Here is a 12472-nt window from a genome sequence, read left to right as displayed (position 1 = left end):
AACATAATTCTTAGAAGAAAGTAAGAAGGAAAGAGTGAATGCTTTGCTAACAAAACAAAGCTGGAGGATGCTCATACAAGATGTGCAGCTGTCTTAATAGCCCATGTTACATTTCTAGTGTATATAAAATAAGAGAAGACTTGCCAATTTGTATTTTGAAGATTTAAAAGAAAAGACACTACCAGAAAAAAAATCTGTTCCTCTTCAAATTCTTCCCCTTAAAATGGCCATCTCCACCCTAAAATCAGAAACCAAGCCAGTAAGAACCAGCAATAAGAACTAAAATATATGCTGCCAAAACCTTGACTGTATTAATGTTAAATTATATGTTAACAATATATTCTATGTAAACTACTAATTGATAAACATGCTGGTAAGCCAAAAGATTTGCTTCAATGCTTTCCTCCATTTCTGTCCTTTTAAATGAACTTCATGATATGTTTAAATGCTGTTCTAGAATGTTCAGTGTGGAACCAAATCTGTATTTCATGCTTATCAAGTATAATTGTTTGTTCAGAAATGTTTGGTGCTCCCAGACATTGGGATCTCACTTTATTACACAATTAGAAACTTTTGCTTCTATAATTATAAAGTTCTGAACCAAAGTTAAGAATGACCATTAATCATACATGACTAAGATAATAGATCATCAAATAAAATTATATGATTTAATGTAAGTTGCAGTTTTATTAGGATGTACCAGTCAGGCAATTTTTATAAATTAGTGTTCTAATTAAGAAAACATGAATAATTTAAAGATTAATAAATGTAAAAACAAATTTAGGTGAATATACACATAACTACACAGTATTTACGATATATCTGTAGAATTCTCTAGTCAGCATTTTTTTGTGTATGTAATATTAATAAAAAGGATTTTTTTTAAACCATACAATGATTCTGGGATTCCCTCAATTTTCAGCTGCTGCATTTTCTACTCTACATCTGGCAGGTTCTTCTTCCTTTCAGTTTGTGCATTTCCTGTATTCTAAAAAGTAAATAGAAACAGGACCTTAACTGAGGAAACAGTGAGTCTTGGATAAGGAAATATAGCCACAGATAAGCGCTTGTACTTTGCACCTGGGCTTTGTTTTATGAGGGAGACTATTTAGCAAATATTCTTCATGATCATCATGAAACAGAACTGAAGGTGGCTTTTGTATGGACTCTTTCCTCTCTTGCCTACCTCATCAGCAGTAATTTAGGGTTTCTCTTAGATCATATTGTCTATTCAATATACGTATACACTAATTCAGTATACATTTAAGATGCCTGAAAGAACTGAAGGTACAACTCTGAAACACTTGGATCTGAGTAGGTAATTCAAAAACAAGTCAATGGCACAGCCAAGAATAGAACAAAAAAGTTGCTATTTCCTATCCTGTAAAAACATGTCATATTCTCTTGTACTCTAAAATAACAAACTACCAACTCAAAATTTAGGACATTTTCTTAATTCTGACATTAATGTATTAAAAGTGTTTAGACTAGCCTTATATGCAATTTCACTGGGTTGTCAGAACTGCATATGAATAGGTAACACAAAGAAACTATGACCATCTTTGATGACTACTCTCATAATCCCAACCTTTTCAAGGTCACTCTTAGAAAGGTCATCTTTTAAGCAGTTCTACATCACATGAGCAAGAAGGGATTTCCCCTTCCAATTTATTTATGTAGTTTTTTAATGAAAGAACTGTCTGGAGAGTTCCTTTCTTCCTGCATTGGAATATAAATTTAGTTCCAGAGGCTCTCATAGGACAGTAGGATAAACACATGCAGCACACTACTAGGAGCCTAATTCACAAACTCAGGAGCCTCATTTAGTCAGTCATTCAAAAAGTATGCAAAGGGTGTGCTGCTCAACATGCTAGGACATCAGTAAGTCACCCAAGTTTAGAAATTTAAAGCCACCTTATTACTTTCCATAATGAACTAAAAGATGACCATTAATGACTTTCTTGTTCTGTCTAGAAAATATTTCTTTCCTGCAAAGTGGATTGTGGAGTTCTTAACAAGTTCTAAGCCAAAAATAAGGCATAAGCAACACTATGAAGATATATCTAACAGTTATCTGGTAACTCTTTAATCTGAATGACTTAGAGATTGAATAGACATAGTGAAAATGCCTTCTTATATGGTTTAAAAATTTCTCTATTTTTCTAATTTCTCCAAATTTCCTTAATAAGTATATGCTAATTTTATCACGAATAAAAATGTAATCAATTTTATTTATAAAATAAGAAACTGATATAATGAAATTGATGACCTTACAAATGTGTAGAATAGAAGGCCATCTATATGATTTAATTAAGTGGGAGCTGAGCACAATCCCCCTTCCCTTAAAAGAGTGTCTTTAGAGAGTATGCATTTGGATACTGAGGATCTTCAAGATTTCCAAATAAAATTCAAGACTCTGGTGGGCAGGGATTGGAACATTTCAACACAGTTATCTGATAGCCGGCTGAGAACAAATCTTTGTGAAAATAGAACAATAGGTGGACAGCAAAGATAAACTGAAAACAGGAAGGGAGGGGCTAAAGATAAATACATATGTTCCTGTGGCCAGTATAACTATATGTTCACACCATTATTTGTTTCCTCTGGCATGGTTTACCTGCCCAATATTATGTAATACACATAACACATGTAATATTTTCCCTGGGTACCATATATTCTAATCACTCAACATTCAAATGAAGGCTGGTATTAATTACCCCCCCAAAAAATAACTTTTAAAAACTTTTACTAATATGTCATTTTAAGAGAATATAGACCTGTTTCTCATGTTCAAAGACTACATAATTTTGAATTTTTATATAACTTTCCAATAGTAATAACTAAATCTACGTACCAAGTCAAGGGTTCCAAATAGCACTCCGTACTAAAACTATAAACAGAAAAATGTTACCTCTTGTTTTTCTTGATTTTGATCCACATTAAGTAAAGTTGGTATCTTAGATGAATCTGTTTTCTTTGATTCCCTCTTCAGCACTTTTATCTGTTTAACTTTTGCAAAAATATATACAACAATGACAACTTGTTATTCCTACCTTGAAATTTTACTTTCCTTTCCAAGAGTTTCAAATAGAACTTCTGCTATCCACTAAAGTCAGTTTCTCAGTTTATTATAAAGGAACCGAATAAATCATCAGTTGTAATGGTAAGATATGCCAGTCATAAATGATCTGTTTTATAACTTTACAAATAGCCTAACAGGTATTAAAAGAAGACATTTATTTTTTTAAATTCTGCAGATAATTGTTAAGTGGATCAGATAATTCCTCTTGAACTGTAGAAGTACTATTTTCTTGCTATTATATTAACTTTTCACAAGGTGTCACTGTTCTTCAAAGAAACAAAACATTTACTGTGCAAAAAAAAGGTGTTCCATTTTAAGAGCTCAGTACATGTTATAAATCTTAAACTACTAAATCTTTGGATGCCTGAAGCTCATATATTCCTGCTATTATCTGAGCAAAAATTATGGGGAAACAAAGGAAATTGATTTACTCCAAGTCATAGGATGAACCAAAACCACTTTCCTCAAATACTTTCCTAACATTTCAACAATATTGAGCTAAGGAAAAATTTGCCTTTTAAAGTTTCCTTAATTCTTCTTTAAAAATTCTCTCCTTCATGTCTTACCCCTTATTTAACTATGAGGGAAAAATTTCTCCTCAGCTGATAATATTTTTCACAGCAATTTACTATCTTCTATTAAAATCACATCATAAATGTAAGTTATCTTACAAAAAAAGGTCTTCTTGTAAAAGATAGCATCTGGAAATTTGTAAAGCTGGGCAACAAATATGTACCTTCCATTCCTTTCACCTCCTTGGATTGTACTGTGAAAGGCAGTTCTGGGAAATGGAATTCCTTCCTGTCAGATCTGGAAAAATTCAGCTTCCTTTTGTTTCCATTTGCCATTTGGTCACTTTGACCTGTTCGCTCATTAAATATACTCTTCTCCATTTGGCTCTAAACAAGCAAATAAACAAGAGTTAATTTGAAAAAAAGATGTGTAACTGTTTTTTGAATGATAAGCCTAAAATTGCAGGCCATTTGGAAGGTAATAAGATAGGTATAAAATGTCTATCTTTGCAAAGTTATTTTAATAATTAGTAAGTAGAATACCAGGGGTGCCCAGGTGGCTCAGTTGGTTAAGTGGCTGCCTTCAGCTCAGGTCATGATCTCAGGGTCCTGGAATTGAGACCCACATCCGGCTCCCTGCTCATCAGGGAGTCTGTTTCTTCCTCTCCCTCTGCCCCTCCGCCCACATGTGTGCTCTCTCTCAAATAAATATGTAAAATCATTAAAAAAAAAGAATACCATTTAAATACATAAACATCAAATTCCAATAAAAGTTTAACGAAGCAAATTTTTAAAAATACGTTGGATATTCTGAGAATAATAACGTTGATCAGGAGAACCACCATCTTAATTTTTAATTTATAATCTTACTCATTGTACTCTGACTTTGGACAAATTTCTTCAGTTCATTTTATTAATTTATTTTTCTATTTACAAAATGATGTACTCTGGACACAGGGAGAGCCCAGCATTCTAGAAAATCTTTTGTGTTATCTATTTTTTACTTATTTTTGCTCCTTTGGTAACTGATGATAAAAACTCTCCAAAGTTAATGAACACTCTACCACAATTCAATGTGTAGTATCCCACTGTGTAGATATATATTAGTATGCTTAATGAGTCACTTGCTCTTAGACAGATTTGTGCTGTTCTCAATTTTTTATTATTATAAATAACATTATGCTCCCCTATGTAAAATGTCAATTTTGAATAAGCTACTTCCCTATGTAAAAAATGAGGGAATGAACAACACTGATCACATTTTTCTAGTGAAAAGTTTGATGTATCTATTTGGCAATTGCCTTTAATCTATAAAATATTAAAAACATTTTTCGGGGGAGTGAAAGGCCAAAAAGTCTGTGACTTTATTTTTTTAAAGATTCTATTCTTTTGGGGCACCTGGGTGGCTCAGTCGTTAAGCATCTGCCTTTGGCTCAGGTTACAATCCCAGGGTCCTGGGATCGAGCCCCACATCCGGCTCCCTGCTCAGCAGGAAGCCTGCTTCTCCCACTCCCCCTGTTTGTGTTCCCTCTCGCTGTGTACCTCCCTGTCAAATAAATAAATAAAATCTTTAAAAAAAAGATTCTATTCTTTTTATTTTTTTTTTAAGTAATCTTTACATCCAGTGTGGGGCTCAAACTCACAACCCTGAGATCAAGAGTTGTATGCTCTTCTGACTGACCCAGCCAGGTGCCTCAAGTCTTGTGACTTTTAAGAGTGAAAAATCTTAACTTTTTTTGTGCAAGTCACAGATAAAATACACAAATCAAATTATAAGAAATTAACTAAAATTGTGAAAGCACTAAGGAAACAATGACCTATTTTCATCTCAGGAAAAACAAAAAAGCTAAAAGCACATTTTTAAAAATTATTTTTTAAATTTTATTTTAGAGACAGAGAGTGTGTGTATGAGCGGGTGGGGAGGGGCAGAAGGAGAGAGAGAGAATCTCAGGTAGACTCCACACTCAGTGTGGAGCCCACTGCAGGGCTCGATCTCATGACCCTGAGATCATGACCTGAGCTGAAATCAAGAGTAGGATGCTTAACCAACTGAGCCATCCAGGCACCCCTAAAAGGACATTTTTTAAAATGCTGGAGCCCCAAAGATAGAAAAAAGGATTTGGTGGGGAGGGAGTCAAGGATAATGTTGAAAGAGGCCATGTTTTAATGACTAGCTTCATGCCTTACTTGAGTGGGACCTGCATCCTCTTGCCTGCTATTAGACATAACCTGTCCAATAGAGTATGAAGAAGTACGTCTCTTTTTTGCTCGTTCAGTCAACCTATTATTTAAAAATGAATGCAAAGTTATTAGAACTCCCCAGAAGTACTTCTGTTTTAGCTTCAGTAATGAAGAAGTTATATCATGGTAGTCTAAAGTTTGAATAGTGAGTGCCAAAATGCAATTGTGAGTGTGTTAGTGCCAATTGCTCTAAGTAGGTGAAAACAGAACAGAGAACAACTTGCTCATGGCTAACATCAATGGTAACAACCATGTTGTGGGATTACTCTAGGTGGCCTACTTAGTCCCTTGTATCTGTTTTAAATCTGGAGATCTTTTTTTTTTTTTAAGTAGGCTCCACACCAAACATGGGGCTTGAACTCACAATCCTGAGATCAAGAGTCATATGCTCTACAGACTGAGTCACCTGGGTGCTCCTAAATCTGGCTCTCCTAACTACTGGGTTTCTGAATTTCTGAGCTTGCTGTCCAAGGCTGGTTTACAACCATGGTTATCACAACCATGGTGTTGGGTTCATCTAAAAAACGAATGGGCTCTTGCTGTCTGTAGCCTGCTATACCTTTGGCCTGACACAGAAATGTCCACTTGCCCACCTCTGCAGACCCCTCAGCTTCACAACTTATAGTCCAAACCAGTCTGCTAGTATTGGTATGGGATATTGAATGTAGTCTCCTTCCTCATCTAGATTCACAGTAGTTTCCCTAAATTTAGGACTGGCCCTGATGCCTTGCTAGATAGACCCTTGCTATACAACACACTGCCCTTGATTACGCAGACTCATGGTACGAGTCTTCCAATTTGTAACAGTAGCTAAACCTACAACTGGCCCAATATGTTGTTTTACTCCCAAAATATTTGACCTTCAAAATCTAATTGACTGTAAAAGATTATTTTCAACTGTTCTTTCTCCATTTAGAAAATTAGCTATGGGGTGCCTGGGTGGCTCAGTTGGTTAAGCGACTGCCTTCGGCTCAGGTCATGATCCTGGAGTCCTGGGATCGAGTCCCGCAAGGGGCTCCCTGCTCAGCGGGGAGTCTGCTTCTCCCTCTGACCCTCCTCCCTCTCATGCTCTCTGTCTCCATTCTCTCTCTCAAATAAATAAATAAAATCTTTAAAAAAAAAAAAGAAAAAAGAAAATTAGCTATGATACAGACAAAATGCTTCCTTTGTTATACTAAGGCACATCAATACCAGAACCTAGGTTATATCACCTTCTTCCTATTCAGATAGGAAGAAATTATTCTGAGGGTCTTTTTTTTTTTTAATGAGGTCTTTCCAAAAGGCATTGGTGAAAAATTAAACATCTATATAAGCAAAAAAAGTTAATTTCTTCTATAGTATTCTTAACAAACACTAATGGCTCATTATATGATTATAATTTCAATATATCTTCAAATTCAGTTTATATACAGACACTACAATCTTGATTCTTTGAAATACCATTATATAGGAGCATTGTGTTACTTAGGTCCATTTCTTTCTGTCTCTTTTCTGTTAAACTCACCTTGAATTGGGATGGGAAAGATTTGAATTGGGATTTGAAGCCAGCAAATTATTGCTAGTTAGATTGATGGGTGGCATCATCATACTACCTCCAGTGTGTGGATCATCTTTCATGCCATTAGAATTAGTGCTGGGATTGACAGAGTTTGGTGGTTCATTGATTACAGGTTTTGTATCTTGAGACATAGTATGAGCATTTTCAACTGCATCCTGTTGACAATGTCCCCTTTCACACTCTATCTTGTTTGGTTCTAAGATATCTCCTTTTCCTCCTTTGACTTTAATAACTCTGACTTTGATCTCCTTGGGCTTTTTCTCTTTTTCCACTTCCTGGAATAGACATATCCAAAATCTGAGTCAGAAGAATAGTTGTTTTTATCATTAGAGTGCTAACTACAATACAGTTATACTGGCTAAAAAGAAAACAATTTTTACCTTTCCCAAAACTGGAGTACTTAGCAGTGTATTGGTATACGTTGTTTTTCTTTCATCTTTCATAAGTTCATTTTCTTTAGAATTCTCTTTTGGCTTTATGAATGAATTGACTTTTGCTTCTTGCAGTAATTTAGCTCTCAGTTCTGGTATGAATCTGATAAAACAAGCAATATCAACCAATAATCTTTTTATTTATGTAGATAAAGTATTTTATCTTTAATGGACCATTTAATCAATTAATTTACATATCAGGTATAGCATAAATAAATTATCAATAATGCATGCCAAGAAGTGGTACAATATTTAATACAAATTGCTTCCCGGTAAAGATACATCTCCCAAAAATTTTGCCGTGAGAATTTACTACATAAAACTTTTACAAAATAGGTTTATATGAATTAGATTCCTCTTGTGATGCAAACTTCACCCAATAAAAGTATTATTTTTCATTTTGATAAATATATTATTCTTTCAAGGAAAACTCAGGCCATTTTGTCCTTTTTGTGGTTCTTTAAAGTAACAGTACTTAAAAGATGAACTAATTAGTTTCTGAAATCTTATTCTAGAGAAATATTTTTAGTACAAAATGTAACAAAATACATCAATATCAAAGGGAGATCATTTTGGTTTTGGTTTGAATTTTTTTAAGTTACTTATTTTTTAATAGAAAATCCATTGATACGGCTCAAAATTCAAAAGGCTATATTGAAAAGTCTCCTTCTTGGGGTGCCTGGGTGGCTCAGTCGTTAAGCGTCTGCCTTCGGCTCAGGTCATCATCCCGGGGTCCTGGGATCGAGCCCCACGTCGGGCTCCCTGCTCAGTGGGAAGCCTGCTTCTCCCTCTCCCACTCCCCCTGCTTGTGTTCCCTCTCTCGCTGTGTCTCTCTCTGTCAAATAAATAAATAAAATCTTTAAAAAAAAAAAAAAAAAGAAAAGTCTCCTTCTTACCCTGCCCCTGAGTTGCACAGTTCCATTCCCTGAAGCAGCTATAATTATCAGTTTGGGGAAATTTTATTTTGTTTTATTTTTAAGATTTTATTTATTTATTTGACAGAGAGAGACACAGTGAGAGAGGGAAAGCAAGCAGGAGGAGTGGGAGAAGGAGAAGCAGGCTTCCTGCTGAGCAGGGAGCCTGATGTGGGGCTCGATCCCAGGACCCTGGGATCACGACCTGAGCCGAAGGCAGGTGCTTAACAACTGAGCCACCCAGGCGCCCCTTAATTTATTTTAAAGTAAGCTCTACACCCAGTGTGGGGCTCGAACTCACCACCCTGAGATCAAGAGTCATGTGCTATACTGACTGAGACAGCCAGGTGTCCCCTAGTTTGTGGAAATTTTAAAATATCATTCCATGAGTGAATTCTTCCCCAGTTTAGCCCAATCTTGCCAAAGCTGTGCAAGACACATGTCTAGTAAAGTGAAGTGTGAAGAGATGAAGAAAACAACCAGTGTGATTCATTTGGCTGAATAAGAACATGTCATACTTCTGTCAAAATGCCTTTGTATTGCAGAAGGTTCTGTGAAAGGGAGAGGCCTCTTATCAAAGGAAAGGGTCTTGCCCAAACATTTCCTAAAGATTCAATCATTGGAATTCAAGAACTTTCACCCTATCACACTAAAATCCTAGGATCTTAAGTACCCAAGAGAAATCAACGTGGTCTATGTAGAACTGATATAAGCAACTTTTTAATTCAGTAACGGGCTCTTTTCATCAATGGCACTTTCAATATATCTTCTCATTTTTTTGTTTTATATCAAAATTCTTGTTTTGCTTTATATTAAAATTCTTAAAATGCTTAAAATTCTAAGTACTCTAAAGGATTCTCTCTTCTTTGCCTTTTTCTAGTTTAGTCTATCTTTAATGGCTGTTCCTGAACTTTTCCATGCCTAATCTTAAGTCCATCACATTTTAAAATGATGTCCATCTTTTCTGACCTCACATCCAAAGCCCACCTGAGTGACTCTGTAATTAAAGAAAAAAATTTTCTGTTTCTTTCGAAGCCCAAATAGAAAATGCTGGGTTTTTTTTAGAAATACAGCTGATTTTAGGGGCGCCTGGGTGGCTCAGTTGTTAAGCATCTGCCTTCGGCTCACATCATGGTCCCAGGGTCCTGGGATTGAGTCCTGCATTGGGCTTCCTGCTCAGCCGGGAGCCTGCTTCTCCCTCTCCCACTCCCCCTGCTTGTGTTCCCTCTCTAGCTGTCTCTCTCTGTCAAATAAATAAATAAAATCTTTAAAACCAAAAAAAGAAATACAGCTGATTTTAGCCAAAATATGGAAAGAGCCCAGATGTCCATCGACAGATGAATGGATAAAGAAGATGTGGTATATATACACAATGGAATATTACTCAGCCATCAGAAAGAATGAACTCTTACCATTTGAGACAATGTGGATGGAACTAGAGGGTATTATGCGAAGTGAAGTAAGTCAGAGAAAGACAAATACCGTATGATTTCACTCATATGTGGAATTTAAGAAACAAAACAGGAGAACATAGAAAGGGAAGGAAAAATAAAATAAGATAAAAACAGAGAGGGAGGCAAAGCATAAGAGACTCTTAATTATAGGAAACAAACAGGGTTGCTGGGGGGGGGGTGATGGGCATTAAAGAGGGTATGTGATGTAATGAGCACTGGGTGTTACACATAACTGATGAATCACTAAATTCTACCCCTGAAACTAATAATACACTATATGTTAACTAAGTTGAATTTAAGAAAAAAATTTAAAAAAAAGAAATACAGCTGATTTATAAATCTACATTGTCATTATATATTACATACACAATGTGGGACACAGAAGGGCTAGAGGCATGGTCCCTCCTTCAGGGAACTTCCACTTTGGTAGAGAGAATATGACAATAAACACTATAACAGAAAGTAAATAAAGGGGAGGAAAAAAACCATTTGGGAAATAAATGCCAATTATAAGATATAGATCAGAGATGCTACCAGAAGAGGAAAAACCAGACTATTTAGTCAGAGGTCCAAATGGGAATAAAGCTAAAAAGTACTGATTGTTTATTTACTGTCTTCAGGCCTATGATCACCATTGAAAATGTGTATAAAGAGCTTAGCACACTGCCTAGGACATCGTAACTGTAATGAATGTTAACTACAATTATTTTTATTAGTAGAATTTTCATCATGATGCCTATAAGTCTACCATAGACCTAGTTAATAGAGGAACTAAGTAAGTAAAGTTTTTGTTAAATTGAATTTTTTGTGTATGTAACATTAAGAAGTCCACACACACTCAACATGCTTACTTTTCAATAAATCCATCTCTAGTAAAGTACTCATGATGCAAAAGATCAGTAGATGATGTCCTCTCAGCAGGATCAATTTGTAAACAAGCCTAGAAAATGAAAAAAAATTCTAACATTAAGTAAGATCTTATCAGAGCTCTATAAGGTAAAAATTAAATGTATTTGACATATGTAGAAGTAAATAATAACCCGGAGCTAAAACCATTCTTGAAAAGTTAGATTTAGACCTTAGGAATTTCTGACAATGAGTTCTGACCACTTACTTCCCTAAGAAATTTATAGTTGTAAAGCATTATTACAGGTTAAATGTCCTATGATTCTAGCCAAAACAGAAGTCAATCTGTTTCTGCTGGAATTAGCAGAATTAGTTCATTTTGATCCTCTTATCAGCACTGTAAGGTGGAAAGTTCATGGATTATTATTTCCATTTTACAGAACTAGAAGCATAATTAGTGACTTACTATATGAGAATTTTAACTCATATTGTCTGAATCCTAATCCATTGCTTTTTCTGTGGCATAATACAACTTCACAAACATTCAAGCCCCCCAAATCTTTCAATAATCCATTATGAGAACAGCTCTTTTTTGTTTCCCTATCTTGGGAATACTTCAACTGAATAGAGAAACAAGCAAACAAACAGAAAACCCAGAAAACAAAAACAGATGATAGAAGGAAGAGTTTTGAAAATAAGTCAAACATCATAAATTTATATATAATCAAATAACTTGCTGTAAATAGAAGATATTTTTAATCAAAATATTAAAGATAGAATTTGAATAAAGCCATTTGCATTATAGTTTCACTTCTTCCTTTAGAAGAAGGCAAACATTAAAAAAAGGCAAAACATAATAATAATTGGTAACTTTTATTGATATTTACTGTGTGCCACACAATACTCTACCTAGCTTTTTCCTATAACTTGATGCCAACAACAACCCTACAGGTAGGTATTATCTCCATTGTACAGATAAGGAGACTGAGGCCCAGAGAAATCAAGTAATTTGTCTAGATCTAACAGATAGAAGAGTAGAATTAAAATCCAGAAAATCCAAGGTAATTGAATATAATATTACATTTTTGTTTATTTCAAAAATATATATGTTTAAATTGATTCACAAAAAAAGCTGTAAAGATCTGCTATACAGGGGCACCTGGGTGGCTCAGTCGTTAAGTGTCTGCCTTCGGCTCAGGTCATGATCCCAGGGTCCTGGGATCGAGCCCCGCATCGGGCTCCCTGCTCGGCAGGAAGCCTGTTTCTCCCTCTCGCACTCCCCCTGCTTGTGTTCCTGCTCTCGCTATCTCTGTCAAATAAATAAATAAAATCTTTAAAAAAAAAAAAAAGATCTGCTATACAACAATATGAATATAGCTAACAGTACATTCTACACATTTTAAAATTTGGTAAGAGGGTAGATTTCATGTTGTG

General features: G+C 35.2%; 1 protein-coding gene across 1 annotated transcript in view; it reads right to left on the bottom strand.

The window, feature by feature from the left end:
* Positions 1-849: 849 nt before the first annotated feature.
* CDKL3 (cyclin dependent kinase like 3) overlaps positions 850-12472 on the bottom strand; it is a 56973-nt gene continuing 45350 nt past the window's right edge. Inside the window, exons 6-12 of the mRNA XM_032425197.1 lie at positions 11044-11132; positions 7774-7927; positions 7340-7668; positions 5782-5875; positions 3819-3981; positions 2912-3009; positions 850-988 (exon numbers count right to left, since the gene is read on the bottom strand). Coding sequence (XP_032281088.1) covers positions 935-988; positions 2912-3009; positions 3819-3981; positions 5782-5875; positions 7340-7668; positions 7774-7927; positions 11044-11132 — 981 coding nt within the window. The 3' untranslated portion in view covers positions 850-934. The remainder of the gene's footprint in view (positions 989-2911; positions 3010-3818; positions 3982-5781; positions 5876-7339; positions 7669-7773; positions 7928-11043; positions 11133-12472) is intronic.

Source organism: Phoca vitulina, unplaced genomic scaffold, assembly GCF_004348235.1.
Source record: "Phoca vitulina isolate PV1807 unplaced genomic scaffold, GSC_HSeal_1.0 scaffold32, whole genome shotgun sequence".
In the NCBI taxonomy this organism is placed as follows: domain Eukaryota; kingdom Metazoa; phylum Chordata; class Mammalia; order Carnivora; family Phocidae; genus Phoca; species Phoca vitulina.
This window is presented reverse-complemented; position numbering and strand designations above follow the sequence as displayed.